Genomic DNA, 19,275 nt, shown 5'->3' on the forward strand with positions numbered 1-19,275 from the left:
TTAACTGATTTTTCTACACCATTTCGACTTCAATATTTTTCTATGTGTAATACACACCATCCAAAATGTCATGCTCAAATTTGGGCACTTTTTGTGTTGGTTTACTATTTTTCAAGCATTAACTGATTTTTCGGTCATCAAAAAGCGCAGGACGTCACTGCTGCTTTTATCCCACAGGTAAATTTGTAGTAAAAAATTATGAGTGGCGGGTGGTCATTTTTGCCCACCACTGCTACTTTTTCTAAAATAGCTGTAGCGGGCACCTGTCCAAATCCACCACTAAATTGAGTCAGCCATAAGCATTTTCCCAATATGGATCACTAAATTCAGTAAAACACAACAATAACTTTGTCAAGGGACATGCACACGGTCCAACAGTGAGGCCCCTCCCAATGCTCCACCTTGTACAAATGCTAAGCCTGCCATGTAAGCGAAAAAATCTGATGTGACAAGTTAATTAAGAGAAGAGAGATAAGACTAGTCACAATGGGGGTAACTTAGAGTAGTAACATGCATATGTTACTTGTTACTACCTCCACAGTGGGTAGTAACATATGTATTGTGTTATACATCAATTTATTTATTAGGCTATAGACTCATCTTTTCTTGATATGTGTGATGTTACAGTAACTAGCTATGTTACTACATTCTTCTCTTTCTTCATTAATTACATGCCACATCATCTATTTTGCCTAGATAAGTGTGATGTTACTACTTATGTTACTCCCACTGCGGGTAGTCTAAGTGTGATGACCCCGGAAAGAAACAATGACAAACATGTGAACCTAGGCAAAACATCTAACTGAAAGAAGCCTATCAATGCATGAGAAACTTTAGTTGCTAACTCATTAAAGGAAGGAAGCTTAGATAACATCTAAGTACCATTGCATTGGCAGCAGCCTGACGTGCTTCTCGCTGGTGGCTTATCGCCTGAGGATGAGGTGTCGAAAGTGCATGCGCGCGCCAAGTGTTGGGGAAAATTTCCCACCAGAGATATTGTGATGGAAAAAAAAAGATAGATGAATAAGAGAGAATATTACCATGTGGGCAAGACTGGTCAAACATAGACACCGCTTCAAATTGGAGGGACGAAACTTGTCCGGAATGAAAAGGTCAGGATGTGACATTTTTGGTTGAAGTTGAGGGATCAAATCCGTGCTAATTGATAAGAACATGGACAAAACATATGCTTTTCTCATATTACTTTGCTTTAAAGGTCTTTACACATATGAATCTGAATGGACGTACATAGTCGTGGACTATTTGGCTTGAAGCAGTAGCTAACCAAGAGCTGATAGAGCCACGCGCCTGGACCTGGAGAAGCCGTAGTACTACGAAGGAGAATGGGAAGGAGCAATGATGCCGTTTGCGAGGATGACCAGCTGATTCCAAGCATGACGAATGTCTGAAACATCTCCAACAAATGGCTAGCTGTTACTACTACTACGATAGCATCGACATTGGAATGAACGATTCCTTCCCTCTGGCTTGAATAAGCCTACTAGGCAAGGCGATTGACAACTTGGGGAGGGCGATGTATATGCCGGCGGGACGGTGGAGGGAGAGAAGAGAAGAGAAGATATGGACGGATGTGCTCACCTTATTTTGGTGCTGCGTCGATGCCCGCAACCTGCACACACACACACACAGCTGCGGACTGCGGTGTCGCTCTCTGTCATGTGCCCAACAGGGAAAGAGTGAAACTGTCACAGCACGATCTAACCACAGCTTCAAGAGTTAGATCATGCTGGCAGCTTCACGCTTTCTCTTGGGCACTCGAACTAACTACCGCCCTAGCTAGCTAGCTTCGAATCCATGGAGGATCGATACCCCCGTGCATGCTTATATAGACGACGCTACATACAAGATTGATGGAGGGATCACATGGGGGCCGTCCGGCCGGTCAAGACTGGTCTCGTGCTCCCGCGCGGCATTGTCGCTGACTCCCGGCGGAGCGGATCCGAGACGGACGGGAGCGCCTGCCCATCGCCGATGCATGCAGCTGGACTGGACTGGACTGGCAGTCGTGCGGCCAATGGGCGCAAAGTCACAAGGCCTCACATGCACGGCCTTGTCGTGGCGCGCCGTGGATGGAGGGAGCCGGGCCTGGTCCCCCCGGACAGGGGATCATAGTTAAACCAGCGCCACCCCCCGATCTTGTCTTAGCCCGCGGACACCTCCGCCCTCGAGAAGCCAAAATCAGACGCGGGACGCATATAATACATTTGGTTTTCATTTTTGTGAGGAGGAGCAAGCTAGGCAGACGTGCGTGCACGCGCCAGCTGGGGGTAGATCGGTTCAGCGGTGCTGCCCTGCATCTGGTCAAGGGCGTGCCGCTAATTTACCGGTCAAGATCAGCGGCAGCAAGCGAAGTTGATGCTTCTTCGCAACAGAGAAAAAAAACGATGCTGCGCTGTAGTACATTTTAGCTTGCAGGTGAGAATTCTACTGCTGGTAGAAACAGTCTGGACAAACACTTGTCGGCTTGTGATTATGGCACTTGTCCACCCACAACTGCAGTGTCTGCGTAATATATCTCTCGAGTGCGCAGGAGCACGTACGGAAATGTCCGGTTGACTTGAGCATCCAACGTCGATGCGTGCTGCCGCACTTTCCAAGATTTGGCCTGCAAGATCCGCATTAAAGAGAGAAAGTGCCATTCCATCTAGGAGTACGTCCGAGACTTTGCATCCAATCTTTTACGCCAAGTGCATACCATGCACTGACACTGTATAGGTAATACTACTAATAATATACTGATGAAAATCTTGACTTTGCACAGCCACAGCGCCTGTAACGTTTTTGCCGACGACAACCACCAATACAACTGCTGGCAGGGAAATCATAACACACAGCCTCGTTAAAAAAAGTAGCAACCGTTCCCGTTTGTTACACAACTCAGCATTCTAAGGTTACATGGATCACCGCTGGACCAACAATCTTACGTACACAGATACATAAAAATGGAGCCTTGACCTAAAATCGATAACTTAGACTCAACTGAATAATATAAGTTATGGAAAATTGGAAATTACTATGAAGAAGAAAATTACATGACATACACATACACACACGACCAGGATGGAGACTGCTACAACAGGTGAGCCAGCATGCAGTGCAGCTACAAAACTGACCCAGGAGGAGCTTCCGCGGCCAAAGTCACCCCTCGCCTTGGTTTGACTTTTTCCGCCACCACCCGAAGACCAACATCAGTGAAATGCGGAGTGTTCTGGTCCGAGCCCCGAGGAACTCGGACGCTGGCCAGATCCAGCGACCTGCTATAAGCGCCCGGTTTAACCTGTCCTGACCTAGGCCAATCTGGCAGCAAGGCTGCCTCACCATCAGCTTTCTCATTCAGGGTCCACAGGTTCAGCTCAGGTCATAGCATGTGGGTAAGGAGCAAAGCGAATTGTAAATTTGCTCGGCCTTGGGGCGCCTAGATGCGGTTCCTCTGGTGCACTGGTAGAATAGATCAATTAGAAATCTCAGTTTCTCTGCATGAGCATCAGATGTGATCCCCAACTTCAGCCTCGTAATTGGCTCGTCCACTGTCCAGAACGCTTCAAATTCTTTAGTTAGCCTTGGCCTTTGTTTCTTCCTCTGATGACATAGAATTCACAAGATGTTACTTCGTATATGTTTACCCAAAACAATAAGCAAATACAAAATATACAAGAGCCAACTTCTGATGTAGAGGTCTTACCTTTATGAGATCATATATTTCTGAATCTGGTAGTCCCTCGTAGGGTATACGAAGTGTAAGCATCTCGAATATAAAACATCCATATGACCAGATATCCACTTCCTGCATCAAAAGCCATATTTAACCGCATCAATACCGCTTTATTTTGGGGTGTTGGTTGGGGCTAGGACTATATCTAATTAGCATAATCTGGTAGGTAGCTAGGGGCCTATTTGCTGATATTAACATAGTTTATAATATACTGAAATCCAAGTGGCTTTACACTAACCAATAACATGACAATGCACATTACTGTACACAGGATAGTCAGCAATCAGAGTAACAATCATCACACAGGATACATGGCAATGCACATTACCACACACAAGTATAAATGTTTAAGATTAGCTAATGCAAGCAATGAAGAAAAATTAGTGTTCCAGTAACACATCATGATAATAACTACCAAATATTGGAATTTTCAATCAGAAACATGGCTGAGCTACTCCGTAGTACATACAGTACTGTTCAGAGCTGTTCAATATGAGTTGAGCAAAAAAAAAAGGACAGCGCAATGTTTAAATGAATGCTTACCAGTCCATACTGGGTTTTCTCATGCATGGCCTGAAGAACCTCTGGAGCCATCCAACAAGGTGTCCCAACACAAACATTGGGTGGATATGTGCCAAGGTGAGCTATACAGCATGTATGGGATAGAGAATGCAAAGGAATGGATCTATCAAAATCAGAGAGTTTGACTACTGGTGTCCCATGACTCCTCTTCGAATCCAGATCAACCAAAACATTCTCGCTTTTTATATCCCGGTGAATAACTAGCTTCCTGTGCATCTCCAACAAAGCACAAGCAACTTCTCGAGCAATGTAAAATGCCAGGTCCACAGGTACATGTTTCTTGCCCTCTTTCAGTAGTTTTGTCAAATAGCCCTAATTTGAAATTAAAAGATCCAGTTATCACTGAGAACATATAAAACAAAAAAGACATCAACGAATACAAGAAGGCTCATAACGATGAACAAATGAATTTACCTTCAGTGAACCTCCTTTCACATATTCCATTAAAATTACAGACTGCATTATCCTGTACTCCTTATCACTATCATCTTGAACCCATTTAGAAGAAAGTTGGTGACCATATATGTCCACTATGGATCTGTGCTTCCTTAGAGCATTCATCATTCTTACTTCCCCAAGAAGCTTGTATTCAAATTTTTTTACTTCATCATTAGAAGCACGCCGGGTATCTAGGTACCGTATCTGCATTTGAAACCAACGCCAAGTAAATACATGAAACATAGTAAAGGCACCGAAGAAATTTAGAAGGCAAAAAAAAAAAAAAACCTTTGCTGCTGCATCAACTGAACCAATTTTGCAGTGGTAGACAGCGCTAGAAGCTGTAGCTTCAATTTCTTTGCATAGTGAGACCGAAGGGAAGGAAGAACGAGGTGTATAGCCTTCATCATCAAGCGCAACGTGCAGTCGACTGAGGGGAACATACCTAAAACCACGTGCACATAGTAACGAAATAATTTTGTAGTCAGGAAGAATCACTGGATAAGCATGTAGCATGTACTCCCTCCGTTCCAAATTACTCGTCGAAGAAATGGATGTATCTAGAACTAAAATACATCTAGATACATCCATACCTGCGACAAGTAATTCGGAACGGAGGGAGTACTTTTGTTTTCAACACCTCCATGAAGCAGCATGATTAAAATTTAAATACTAGATCAGCAGATAACGCCCCCTAATATCAGGCAAACAAAATAACAAACAAAAGAGTATGCAAGAACAACGCAATAACTGAAATGAAAGACATAACATACCATATCATACCAATACAGAGTGATTAGACACGATGTACTAGCATATCCTGACAGCCTGACAGCTACATATCGTACAATATTTCACAATATCCAATTTTGCAATCGCACACATAAGGCATCGGCAATTGGCATTATAAGTTCTCATCTTATTACACATACTATTACAATATTACTGACCTTTTGCAATTTAAGTCATAATAAAGTTAGATAACTACCTCCGTCCTGGTTTACTAGTCCCCCTCATATTTTGGGTCATACTTTGACCATGATTTCAACTAATAAAATATAAGTTATATGTAGCAAAAATAATATCATTGCAAACTACATCCAAATACGAATCCAAAATAATATTTTTTGGCGACATGCATTAACATTTTGTTGGTCAAATATATGATCAAACTTTAACCCAAAGTACGAGGAGAACTAGTAAACCAGGACGGAGGTAATCCCTCCGTTCCAAATTACTCGTCGTGGTTTTAGTTCAAATTTGATGAACTAAAACCACGACGAGTAATTTGGAACGGAGGGAGTAGTACATAGCACATGAATACAGTATAAACTACATATGGCATTTATGTAGGCCATGTTTTTGACCTGATCACAAAATTGACATAACACTGAAACAGCAGTAACAATATAATGACAATATGACAGAACCAGCATAGTGCAAGTTAGTTGCTACCATAAATTCAAGGTAAAGTGGAGTCAGTATTTTTCCCTATACGATCACAAGGCACTCACCTGCAGAAGTACTCTGGATCCGTCTCTTCCTTTATGTTTGTGGGGTAACACGCATCAACAATCATCCTTACCAAGATATTCCCTTGTCTAACAGGGACAACATTCCAAGCATGAGGCGTGTAGTCAAGATGCCCCCTCACAAGCTCACAAGGAATTGGAGGGTCCGCTCGGTCACACAAATACTGCAATAGATAAGGTAGCCATGTCAAAGCCTCAACTGATAAACATAAAACATAAGTCAGATAACAGAACAACAAGGTACCTTCATTAGGACAGCTCGGTGCCTACAAACACCAAACTGCAATGCCCCTATTGGTACAATGCCTGAATTATTCCTTTCCTTGATGATGTGTATTGATTTATCACAGAGACCAGTAAAATTGAAGTGCCCAGGAGGAGTACTGGCTTGTTTTGATGCTTCATTGCTATCACACATGCTACCGGCAGCACAAGTACAAATGAATGGTTGCTCCTTCCTCAAGCTAACAATAGCTCCCCGTGTTCTCCTCAGAGAAGCACTTCGATCACAACCTCCAAAACAGTCAGAGACAAACAAAGCAAGAACTGATGCCCTTAGCAAGTCCTGACCTGCATCTTCATCTGTTTCGGAATAACTTGGCCTCTTCAAACTGGATAACAACAGTTGTGCTGAAGAAGCAATTGCGTCCAATTCTTCATCTTGTTCTCTTAAGAGAAAGAAGCAAAAAAAAAGTCAGGCAGATTGCAAACATATCCTATGCTCTCAAATAGACCAATCAGAAAGAGCATACAGCATATAAAAAAGCAAATTACCAAACAACGGATAGGAATGTGCACTAACCTGTCCAAAAGAATAACTTCACGTGCATACAGTCCGAGACTCCGTTCATACTCCTCTAATGGCATGAACGGCATATCTCGTCCCGCGTCATAAAATCCATCCGGTAAATGGTCATCTATGCTGCAAAATGACTCCACGCTGTACTTATAGGATAACTTCGAGGATTCATCAATTGGTCTTGGGCATTTGCTGGGTTTGGGATTATTGTCCATATCAGGATGCCTTTTAGATTTCAGTGTAAGCTTACATGCCTCTGAAGTGTTCTCTTCAACAACATCAACTGCATTGCGGGTCGATGAAGCAGTATCCTCAAGTTCATTTTCAATACTGCCCAAACAAGCTGGATCGGTGCTGATACCAGAATTGTTGTCATGACAACTTCTCATATTTATTCCAGTTTTTCCATCGTCATATTGGTCCTGAAGCATCATGCCACTATCTTTTATAAGCCCATCTGAGTCATAATCGATTATGCAAGATAGGTCTTCAGATATAGAACTTGTTTCTTTCAAATCCTGTGCTGAACTTTCTTCAACAATGTCTTTCATCACTGGCCTGTTTTCCATATCATCTTCAGTCATGTTCACAGCCATTTCATCAATGTCATTTTCACAAAGCCTGCTCCTGCTGGACTCCAAACGCTCCTGGCGAGCCTGCTGTTGCAGGCAATCCCGTCGCTTCCAGCCCTTCTTCATTTTCTGTGCGGTATGAGCTTTTAAATTGGGGGAAATATCTGTGGGTGAGCATGAGAGCACACCATTGCAAGCATGACTTGCAGGTCTAGGTTCTGCTGATCTGTTTATATTTGCGATACCTAGACGTTGTAGCTTGTCACTCTTCAAAGGAATTTCACCATTTTCCCTCATGTCACAGCATACCCAAGAGGGTATCATAAAAGAATGGGAAATCCTATTAAACTTGAAGATAGAAAAAGAAAACTATCAGGATCTGATATTTGAATTTCTAAGCATAAATAGAAGACATAAGAAAACATCCACAATACATCATCGATAGACTTGATGAGTAAGTCATATAGTATCTCATGAAAAAAGTTAGTAAGAAAATGAATGGCTAATATTAACACCTCCACAACTTCTCTCTCTGGCAAACACCCCCCATGCAAGTGTTGTTCTGCTTGCTAACACCCTCCTTCCCCTAATTTTCATTACATTTAGAAAGATCGCATGTTGATTCGATTATAATCATTTTCCTCAAAAATGACACACTAATCTCACTCCAAGTATAATTGTTAATCAGGTCCTGACAAATGTTGAATGTTTTGTTCCAGAAGTGAATGAATGCCATAGAATAAGCACCAAAATGACAAATGACAAATATAAACAAGACAACAAAGATCAGAATCAACACTGCTGAAGATAATGTACATTATGTCAACATGATCAAGACATAGCAATAATTAGGAACAGGTGGAAAGCAAAACTTCTGATGAGAACATACCTGAAGATTAAGATACTGCAGTGTAAGCATAGAGACAAGTTCAACTGATCCAAGGGATGTCAATCTATTGTTCGATAAGTCAAGGCTTTCAAGACATCTCAAAGAAGAGATCCCTGATGGTAAATCTACCAACTTATTATTAGTCACTTTGAGGAATTTCAGGGCCCGCAACTCGGTTATCCAGTTAGGCAAGTTCTTCAGCTTGTTGAAAGACAGATCAAGTTCTTGGAGCTTCCTGAGGGAACCAATCTCAGGGGGGAGGAACCTAAAGATATTTAAAAAGGAATGTGAAACCACCATTTTTTCCAGGGAACAATTGAAATAAATAAGTCAATATAGCATAAAATAGAAATCATCATCAGGAACACCATACAAGTTCCCCATATTTGGTTCAAGTGTCCACAGTCGACAAAGATTCTAATAGCCTAGATCAAGAATATCAACTTCTGTGAACTCAAGAGATGCTGAAGATTGTCGCTTGCTAATCGGATATTGAAAATATGCCTCTTAAGAGGTGCATACCACATATCACATCAGTATCGGCATTTTTTTCATTGTTCCACATATCAGCCAGAGCCAGTTAATCGGCATCTCGGTCAGTTAATCGCTACTCGGACACCTCCAGATATGAAAAGGCCCTATTCGCGCCATTAACTGCTTGGGGCAATTTATCGTCTGGGCCGATTAATTGCTAGGGAATTTTTGGCCCAAAAGTGGCCCGTTCCCTCCCTTCTTTCACAGCTGTGCGGGCATTAGGTTAGACAACCCCCTCCCTTCTCCCACTCGTGGAAGAGCAGCTAACGCAGCCGTCCCATCCCTGAGCAGCTCCCGCCGGCTCTCTCCCCTACCCGAGCAGAAGCCGGCGCAGGCCAATCCCTGGTCCCCTCCCTGAGCAGCCCCTGACGAGCTGTCAGCTCCGTCCCCTCCCTGAGCAGCAACCGGCTTCATCCCCTCCCCAAGAAATCGCCGGCTTCGTCCCCTCCCCAAGCAATCGCCAGCTTCGTCCCCTCCCCAAGCAGTCGCCGGCTTTGTCCCCTCCCCAAGCAGTCGCCGGCGCTGTCCCCTCCCCAAGCAGTCGCCGGCGCTGTCCCCTCCCCGGGCAGCCAGCATTCCCTCCCGAGATGCTTCATTGTCTGCTCCTCCTGTGCATGGTGTCCCCAGGCAGCAAGTAAACTCAGTTCTCTCCTCTGTGTTGTACTCCTGCTGCTGATAATGCGCCCTGCTACCCTCCTATGTAGTATCTAGACATCTAGTATGTGCTGATGTGGTGCATTTGGCATGTGTAGCAATCTACGGTTGCTTCTACTACAACATGTTGCTATGTAGGCTGGGACATACAGATATGGCCCTAGTAAACCTACCGATAAATTCAGTTAATAGGGCGATTCGCCACTTTATCCCTACTCAGCACCAGATCGATATGCTACCAGTTGAGAATTTTGCTACAACTAAATTTAGACCACAAAATCATTTAATCATCATTCAATCAGTTAATAGGGTGATTCGCCAATTTATCCCTACTCAGCACCCGGCCAATATGCTACCAGTTGAGAATTTTGCTACAGCTAAATTTAGACCACAAAATCATTTAATCATCATCCAATCAGTTAATAGGGCGATTCGCCAACTTATCCCTACTCAGCACCCGACCGATATGCTACCAGTTGAGAGTTTTGCTACAACTAAATTTCGACTACAAAATCATGTAATCATCATTCAAGCATTTGAACTTTTAAACATCTGCACTAACCATCAGATCAGTACATCTTCAGTGTTGAGACAAAGTAACTTGGCTACAACAACCATTTATAATCAAACTGCATAGCAAAGTTGACAAATGCCCCTGCACTGCCAAACTAGGGACACGACTCAGAACAGCTAGTTAAAGTAAGGTGGGTAGACATAATGGTATCAGCTAATGTGCAGGTTATAAAACTTAAAAGTAGCCACAACAAACAATTCAACCTGATTTAACACATGGCAAAAGCATCATGGTTGCCAGAAGCTATTGGACAGTTGGCATGGAAAAATTGCACCAAACCAGCATAGATTTATACTTAGAAGCTAGCCTGCTAAAGGTTTCTTATACACATCCATTTCTCCCGGGGTCGTGCTGCTGAAATAAACATAAAATGGCACTAGAAAACACATAAAAAAGCATTCTTACACCGCCAATCACAGACGGAACGCTAGCATTTGGCTGATTAGGCACGAGAACAGTCAATTAACCATAAGCAATTTGACGCACTGTAGCAAAATTAGCAGTGGGCAGGTAGGCAGGCAGGCAGCTGTCAATTGAGGTAGTGTTGTCGTGCAGCATACCTGATGGAGAAGTGGCAGATGGTGAGCTTGGTGAGGCACTTGAGGCTGGCGATCTCGACGAGTATGGAGCAGGCGGAGGGCCTGGGCGGCACCATGGAGAGCTCGAGCTCCCTGAGCGCCCGCATCCGCCGGAGCACGGCCCCGGACACCCTGGGCGCGGAGACCTTGAGCTGGAGGCTCTGTAGCCCGTCCAGGTCCCCGGCCTCCGGGGGCAGCACCTCGACGTCGTTGCCGAAGAACTTGAGCGCCCTGAGCCCCCCGCGGCACTCGCCGATGGAGCGCGGGACCAGGTTGTAGGCGTTGCGGTAGATGTAGAGCTCGCCGCCGCGGAGCGCGGCGGGCGGAGGCGAGAAGGGGGCGAGGTCCCACGTGTTGCCGGCGACGTCGGCGGCGTCGGATCCGCGCGGCGGGAGGCCGCCGCCGGCGTCGGGGTCCGGCGCGGCGGCGTCCATGCGGGCGCCACCGTCCGCCGCGGGGTTTTGGGGCGGCGCGGCCTAGGGTTTCGTACGGGGGGCGGGGAGAGAGTGTGAACGGGGAAGAGGGGAAAGAGAGAGAGAGCGGGCGGGTGGGAATTGTATAAGTTAAGCCATCCTAATGCTGAGATTTGGACCGGGTTCTGATTAGCTTCTGTCTCGAGGGGTAAAATGGAAGGCGGCCACGCGGTCACCCCGCGCTCTCCGAGAAGACGAAGCTGGTGCGGCTCGGACGGGGTCGCCGTCAGGCTCGGGTGCGGTCGCGGTCCGGGTCGGACCCGAGCCTGTGTGTTCAAGGGCTCAAGGCCCACTTTGAAAGAGGCCCACTCTCCTTCCAAGGTTTTGGGTGATCCACATCGCTGCTCTAGTCCCCGGCTCTCGCCGCCGGCAGGAGCGACTCCTTCTGCCGCTTTCCTCGGCCCGTGCTTCGGAGATGCCGGCGACGGAGGAGGAAGGCGCGGCGGCGGCGGAGGCGGCGGCGGCGGCGGGGGCGGAGGAGGAGGCGTACGAGCAGGAGGACGGGGACGGGGAGGAGTACGACGAGGATGAGGAGGAGGGGTACGAGTTCGGCGACGCGGCGGACGCGGCGCAGTGCGTGGAGATGGCGGAGCGGGGGCCCGGCGGCGCCGTGGCCACCGTCAGCATCCGCGACTTCGAGGCCCTGGCGGCGCTGTCGCGCAAGCGGAAGGCCCTCCCCGAGGAGCCGCCGCAGGGGGACGAGCCCTCCAAGAAGCGGAGGCAGCAGGGCGAGCTCTCCGAGGCGGAGTCGGCGAACCTCTTCGACCAGCTGATGGAGGGGTTCGGCCTCCGGCGGAAGAAGCGGCGGCGGTCCAAGGACGGCAAGAGGAAGGGGCGGGCGAGAGGGCGGAGGAACCGGTGCAGCCCCGAGGTCATCAAGAAGCTGGGCGACGCCACCCTGCTCTTCACCGAGAACAGGTTCAAGGAGGCCATCCCCATCCTGCACGAGATCGTGCGGATCGCGCCCAACCTGCCCAACTCGTACAACCTGCTCGGCAGCATCTACAAGGAGAATGGCGAGATCGACAAGGCTATCAACTTCGTGATGCTGGCCGCCTACGTCTCGCCCAAGGACGTGTCGCTGTGGAAGAAGCTCATCGACCTGGCCCTGAAGAAGGAGGATGCTGCTCTGGCAAGGCACTGTGTTATCAAGGCAATGAGGGCTGATCCGGAGGATGTGGGGCTCAAGTTTGATTGCGCCAACATATATCGCACCCTTGGTGACTGCCACAAGGCCGCGGAGATATACGAGCAGATAGTCGGGATCCATCCCTCCAACACCGTCGCTCGTAAAGCGGCGGCGCAGATGTACAGAGACTCTGGTCAAATCGATAAGGCGATTGATTTGTTGGAGGATTTTATCAATGCTCAAACTTCAAACATCGATTGGGGTCTTCTTGATTTACTGATATCCCTTCATCTGAGAAATGATGCCCATGGTGAAGCCCTTAGGCAGATCAAGAAGGCACAACTGGTGTTGGGATCTGGACACAAATTACCAGTACGATTGCAGGCGAAGGCAGTAATCTGCCATGCTTATCTTGGAGATATGAAACATGCTGAGGTGTTCCTTCAGGATGTGCATCTGGGGCGTTCAAAAGAGAATGCTGATATGGTTAAGGAGGTCGCCAGCACTCTTCAAAGTTTGGGGCAGTATGAGTATGCACTAAAATTTTACTCGGTTATGGAAGACGTTGCTGTTCACAATGATGTTAGTTCATATGTGGAAGCTGCTCGATGCTACATGGTAATGGGGGACAAAGGAAAAGCTATCCCTTACCTCTATCAAGCTTTAGAAGGGATGGAGGACAATGTCGATGTACGGATAACCTTATCTTCTCTTCTCGTTGACGAGGATAAGAGTGATAAAGCTATCACTGTGCTTTCTCCTCCTGAAAATCCAGAGTTGCAGTCCGCTGATATCCCGGATCATCAGAAACCTTGGTGGCTTCATGGGGAAGTAAAGATGCAGCTTGCCAAACTTTATTACAACAAAGGCATGATGGAGAAATTTGTGAAAACCATTTTTCTTCCCATTCTTGAGACACTGGATATCGAGTATGCTAATAGAAAGGTCAAGATGAATAGAAAGCTTACAAATGATGTTCTGCAGGAAAGAACGAAAGTGCTGGGGGAAGCGCGTCAAGACAGCGTATTTCAAGGATGCAGGCCTATAGCATCAACTGCAGAGTTAGTGAAGGCAAACAGAGCAAAGAAATTGCTAGAGAGAAGGGCAGCAGAGTCAAATGAAGATACGATAAGAGATGATACACGGAGAGCAAAGCAGAAACCTCCTCTTCCTGGTCTGCTGACAAATGTGGAGAACCATCAGCTTGTGTTAGATCTCTGTCGAACACTGACTTTGCTTCAGCGATACTTTGAGGCGCTGCAAATTATCAATCATGCTCTTAAACTTGGAAATGACCCCCTCTCTGATGACATCAAGGAGGAACTCCGGTCCTTGGGCGCTGAAATTGCATACAGAGCTCCAGATCCCAGTCCTGGTTTTGATTATGTCCGTTATGTAGTTCACAAGCACCCGCAATCCATCTCCGCATGGAACTCCTACTACAAAGTGACATCAAGAGCAGAAGAGAAAGGTCATTTTAAGTTTCTTCTTCGGGCAAGAAGGGATCCCAAGTGTGTGCCCCCTAAAATCATATCTGGGCATCGATTTACTGCTATCAGTCAACACCAGTCCGCTGTTCGGGATTATCTGGAGGCGTACAAGCTGGACTCGGAGAATCCTCTAATCAATCTCTGCGTTGGTTCGTCCTTGATCAACCTCTCCCTGGGCTTCAGGCTTCAGAACAAGAACCAGTGCATCGTCCAGGCGTTTGCGTTCCTCTACAAGTGCCTGCGCATCGGCAGCAACAGGCAGGAGGCCCTGTACAACATAGCCCGGGCTTACCACCATGTCGGGCTCAAAACCCTGGCGGCCATCTACTACGAGAAGGTTTTAGCCATGGAGGTGGAAGATCACCCCATACCCAAGCTTCCATTCGAGGAGGATTTCCATGAGCACCAGGCTCTTAGGCCTGGCTACTGCGACCTCCGGAGAGAGGCTGCGTTCAATCTGCATCTGATCTACAAGGAAAGCGGAGCAACTGATCTGGCAAGAAGGATCCTCAAGACCTACTGTTCTATTTAGGAATTGGTCGTTTATTTATACTATATACAAGTACTTGGTCTAGTCTATGTGGATGCTGCTACGCAACATTTCCATGTAATCGTGAAGGCAATCGATTTTTCATTGTGGAGTCCAAAAGAGATTCTAGACTTTGAAATGGTCCTCCTCTCAGGTTTTGTCACAGTGGTTTCAGAATGATAATATGTCTGTTCCTTCCAATTTGATCATGAAACAAAGTGGATGGAAATCATTTACACCCTGATTGGATCATCGTTTCAGAGCGATAAAATATACAGACCTCTATCCGTCGTTCTTTTTCCAGACGGAAATCACGTTGTGGCCTGTGAAATACACCTGTAAAGTAAATACGGATGTAAAATGTTACACCCATACCAAGCGGAGCCTTACTGTACAACATAAAGTACATGAAAAACTGCCTAAAACATAAAGTACATGAAAAACTGCCTAAAACAAAAACACTAGCTGCAAGCTAGTAACACGATACAAAAGACAAACAAACTAAGCCTTCACTGAACTTTATTTATTGAGACATATATAGGGGGGCTGATAAACCTCTACCACCAGGTGGTGGCATCAGAGTTTCTTCGAGTATCGGTAAACTTACAGCAGTATCATTACCCATCAGACAGTACATTTATTGAAACAGCATTGTCTAGAGCGTTGTAAACTGCTCAAAAATAAAATGCAGATGCAGTGCGGTGTCTCAGCGATTCAGTGTCAAGATTGGCAGTTTACAACAAGGGTCATCGAGCTAGAAGTGGTTAGACCAATCAGCAGCACTACCGACGCGAGGGATCCCCGAGTCCTTCTTGGCCTCGCTGTCGACCTTGAAGGTGGAGCCGCACATCTGGCCCTGGCTGTCCACACGTGGCACGGCCTTCAGCTCGTTCAGCGGGTGCTCGAAGCTCTGCAGCCCTCCAGATGTGGTGTAGAAGCAGCCTGATGATCAACGAAAATGTAGTGTCAAGATGATGAGTGCCGCAGCTGAATTATAGGGATACAAACAAAGATGAGGAGGGTGAACTGTGGCAACGCTGCTCTTTGTAGTGTACCTTTGGGGAATGGCGCAAATGAGTTTCCACAGCTTGCCTTGAGAAGCTCATTATCGTCAGAGAACACAAGGTGGTCTTCAGAGTCAACTCCCCAGAAGAAGGGGATACTGCCATCAGCATCCTGTTCAAGAAAAGCGGTTGTAACTCAAAACCATATTCAACTACGGGTTAAAAATTTACATCCTTTCAGAAGAGAGATGATCTACTCACAGCAGCGACGAAGGTGGATTTCGACACGGTATCGTAGAGGATGAAAGCGAACCTTCCACTGAGATCTCTCACGACCTGGCTAGCTGGGAGTGGGCCCCTGTCCCGGAGGGTTCTGTAGGCCTCAATCAGGATGGTAACCTCATTTGCTGTCTTGCTCAGACCATAGTGTTGCTTCAGGTTGCCAATGTTCTCAACATGTCCTTGGAACAGGCAAAATATGTCATTTACAGAACCGAACATCCTGGATACAAGTGCAAAGACAAAAATACAGAGTCAGGTCAATATACTCAGATAGAACAACAATTCTCAGGATCACTAATAAGGTAGAAAAGAAATTCCATGTTACTGCTATTTGTTGGAATCACTATACATGCCTAAAAAGACACCATCATGTGAATTTTTTTCTACAAAGGCAACAAAACGATGTTACTGGAGTCACATCAATGTTTCATTATGTTATTCAACTTGGCAGCCCAATACTGCTAGTAGGTTTGACAAGTATGTTGTCAGCAAGCATGATAGTTAAGTAAAAGTTGCTTCCCTGTCGAAAGAAAAATTGATCTTCACTTATGAGTTAGTTTAATGAGGCTCAGCTCCCAAGTGGTATGCGCGTTCGTTGCACATGACATGTTGCTAGTACCGTATAAAAAAGAGCAATAGTCACCACCATCACCGGTGGGCCGGCTGACAAATAACAGTTGATTAACAAGTATCAATTGACACGTAATCCAACTGTGGACAATGGTAAGATGGACATGTGCAGTATCAGAAACTTCAATGTTACTTCCCATTTTCATGACGAATCGCCAGACAGGGATGCAAAACATAGTGTAGGAAAAATAATGGCATATTATATCTACATAAAGGGTTCAGGCAAGACTCCAGTTCCTCACATCACAAGAATTGTTGAATCTCTTCACGCTGGAGCAAAATCATCGGTGTTGAATAACACGGTTGGACCCAGAAGAACAGCAGGAATCAAGCCAGCTCCAATGGGAAGCTGGATCTTTGACTGTTTAAGCGCATAACATTCAGAAGTACTTGCAACCTTGGGCTAGAGCTAAGCGTTCGCTAGATTGTTTCTCTGGGTGCCACTAAGCACAGCTCAGAATAGGTTCTCCAATCTACAAGCCTACTCAAATGATCAAATAAATAACTGCTCAGCAGCCGGAGGAAACTAACTCAGTTAAGCCGTTCCTAATTTGGACAGGATCTGAACATATATACGAAACAATGATTAAATCAGAAGTCAATAACGCGTCATAATGGTGCTGTCACATAACTTATGTTGCAGATCTGATGAAGAGTCTGGCCTAGAATTTACGCCACGGAGCCCCCGACTACAGACTAGAAATCGCCGGAAAGCTCCAAAACCAGCACGCCGCTGAAAGCTACATCTCTGGCTGGCCTGGCCCGGAGAAACCAAACGAGAAAGGGAGATCTCCGCAGGCCCAAACGGGAACCTCCAAAGTCCCAGCGAAGCGATCGCGTCACCGGATCAAGCGCCACCCGACAGCACTACAAGCACCGGCTTACTGGTAGTGTTATTGAGCAAGGCTAGCGGATAACGGAGCAGTACCTGGGGACGAGGGGGTTCTTGTTGGCGGAGGAGTAGGCGAGGGCGCCGGCGGAGCCGAGGCTGACGGTGACCGCGGCGTCGTTGGCGGCGGCGAAGCCCTTCATCAGCGCGGCCGCGCCTCCGCCCCCCGCCGCCGCACCGGCCGCCGGCGGGCTGCGGAGGCCCTCCGGGCACTTGGCCACCGTCTGGTCGAACACGGCCAGCATCTCGGCGACGTGCGAATCTCTCCCCCCTCTCTTTCCGTGCGCTGAGGCTGTGCTGTCCCCGTCTCCTTTGTCTGCGTGCCGCGGTGCGATCTCACGGCGACGCTGAATGGCCACCGCAAGTCAACTGATATAGGGCGCTCGGTTTCCCGTTTTGCCCCTTGGTCGGTCGGTTGGTGGGAAATTCGCGGAGCTTTTTTGGTGGCCGCCAATGGTTTTCATGTCTCGGCATTCGTTTTCCTACGTGGAGTGTAAATAATAAAGCATATAAAATCCAGGAAAAATCGCAAAGAATGCAAAAAGGTTGGCCGTTTATTATCTTAGATATCTGGTTGTATCCGAGGGTAGTTTGGTAACTTGGGTAAATAATAACCGTCCTGGTCCCTGTGGGGTATTATCCATTTTTTTCTGGTTGATTGATTGAAACCTTATCCAGTCATTATCGACGTGGAAAGCCTGGAGGGTCTGCCGGGTATCCCGCGGATCGGATTAGATTAAGCGCGTCCAGCTATGAGCTAATCTATACATCTCTGGTGCCGTGAGTAGAGGAAGAGGAGAGCCATCGTTTTCAAAGGTAGCACGGGTCGACGTCCACGTTTCCAGACGCGTCGTCGTGGAAAACATCATCTCCGATCGTGCTTTCTCCCCCAGATTTTTGGTGCGCAAGCGAATCAACCTATGGTTGAGTTGATTAGGTGGACAGTGATATCCCCAACCCATCAGGGTTCAAATCCTGGTGCTCGCATTATTTTTGAATTTATTTCAGGATTTTTGGCGATACGCTTTCAGTGGGAGGAGACGTTCTCGTCGACGACGAGGCGCCTACGGTGACTTCGTAAATCTCAAGATGATATGCCGGCTCAGTCTTTCGGAGGTGCTCATAGGGGTAGGGTGTGCGTGTGTGCGTTCATAGGGATGAGTGTATGCGCGTGTATATGAGCGTTTGTGTCTGTACCGATGCTCAAAAAAAAAATCTTTGGTGCGCAAGACCCAGTTTTTTTTCTTTTTACGTCTCCAACACGGATCATCAAAATGTCCGTAAATATTTGGATCAAGTCGGCCAACGTTGTTAATCATTCGATGCGGGATTGGGCAGAACTAGTCCGCAAGTTCGACATTCTATGGACTGTCCCAAATCGGAAGAGGAGCTCTGTGGGAGTCTGGGCGTCAGCCACGTTGGACTCCAACACCTCGGACCTACCTAAAATCTGACTCGGAGGCTGGAGACCATCTATTTTCACAGTCCTGCCATTCTTTTCACGTCAAAGCTTGTCTGTTGCGCCTCGATCTCCTCTGTCCCCGTCTGTTTCACCGTCCACCACTGCTGCGATGGATCCGTCAGTGCCCTTCGCGATCTTTGTCGTCCTACCAAACCCACAGAATGGCAAGCTTGAGTGAGAGGGCCGCCGAGCTCCTCCTCCACAGTGGATCGCCGTACCGGTGCCACCCAGCCAATCACAACCCTGGCCCGCCCAGTACAAGTCACCGTACTACTATGCCGGCCATCTAAATGGTCAACCCAACACATAGCAACCGACGCAGCGCTCCGCCGCCTCCTTCCTCCGCCTCCAGTCATCCTCCACAACACACCGTCGAACTCAACAATGACTACATGGTCACTGAGTCACCAACGCTCATCCGACCACGGTTTTCGTCCGAGAAGCCCTCGTCCAACAATGCCCGGTAAAATAACACAACATGAACATAGTTATTGTCATCATA

The 19,275-nt window shown here is 46.9% G+C and overlaps 3 protein-coding genes across 3 annotated transcripts; 1 reads left to right on the forward strand and 2 right to left on the reverse strand.

Annotated features, from left to right (window-relative positions):
- Nucleotides 1-2,831: 2,831 nt before the first annotated feature.
- Nucleotides 2,832-11,334, reverse strand: LOC119303100. Its single transcript, XM_037580187.1, has 10 exons — nucleotides 10,868-11,334; nucleotides 8,546-8,810; nucleotides 7,088-8,004; nucleotides 6,530-6,953; nucleotides 6,268-6,449; nucleotides 5,042-5,198; nucleotides 4,730-4,957; nucleotides 4,277-4,627; nucleotides 3,704-3,805; nucleotides 2,832-3,600 (listed from the first exon to the last, which is right to left on the reverse strand). The coding sequence occupies exons 1-10, from the start codon at nucleotides 11,317-11,319 to the stop codon at nucleotides 3,370-3,372; spliced, it is 3,309 nt and encodes a 1,102-aa protein (XP_037436084.1). The 5' UTR covers nucleotides 11,320-11,334; the 3' UTR covers nucleotides 2,832-3,369.
- A 349-nt stretch (nucleotides 11,335-11,683) lies between these two features.
- Nucleotides 11,684-14,689, forward strand: LOC119303101 (general transcription factor 3C polypeptide 3-like). Its single transcript, XM_037580188.1, has one exon. The coding sequence runs from the start codon at nucleotides 11,774-11,776 to the stop codon at nucleotides 14,507-14,509; it is 2,736 nt and encodes a 911-aa protein (XP_037436085.1). The 5' UTR covers nucleotides 11,684-11,773; the 3' UTR covers nucleotides 14,510-14,689.
- Nucleotides 14,690-14,996: 307 nt separating this feature from the next.
- On the reverse strand, nucleotides 14,997-17,646 carry LOC119303102 (stem-specific protein TSJT1-like). Its single transcript, XM_037580189.1, has 4 exons — nucleotides 17,351-17,646; nucleotides 15,772-16,012; nucleotides 15,562-15,682; nucleotides 14,997-15,448 (listed from the first exon to the last, which is right to left on the reverse strand). The coding sequence occupies exons 1-4, from the start codon at nucleotides 17,554-17,556 to the stop codon at nucleotides 15,261-15,263; spliced, it is 756 nt and encodes a 251-aa protein (XP_037436086.1). The 5' UTR covers nucleotides 17,557-17,646; the 3' UTR covers nucleotides 14,997-15,260.
- Nucleotides 17,647-19,275: the final 1,629 nt, after the last annotated feature.

Source organism: Triticum dicoccoides, chromosome 5A (assembly GCF_002162155.2).
Source record: "Triticum dicoccoides isolate Atlit2015 ecotype Zavitan chromosome 5A, WEW_v2.0, whole genome shotgun sequence".
NCBI lineage: Eukaryota > Viridiplantae > Streptophyta > Magnoliopsida > Poales > Poaceae > Triticum > Triticum dicoccoides.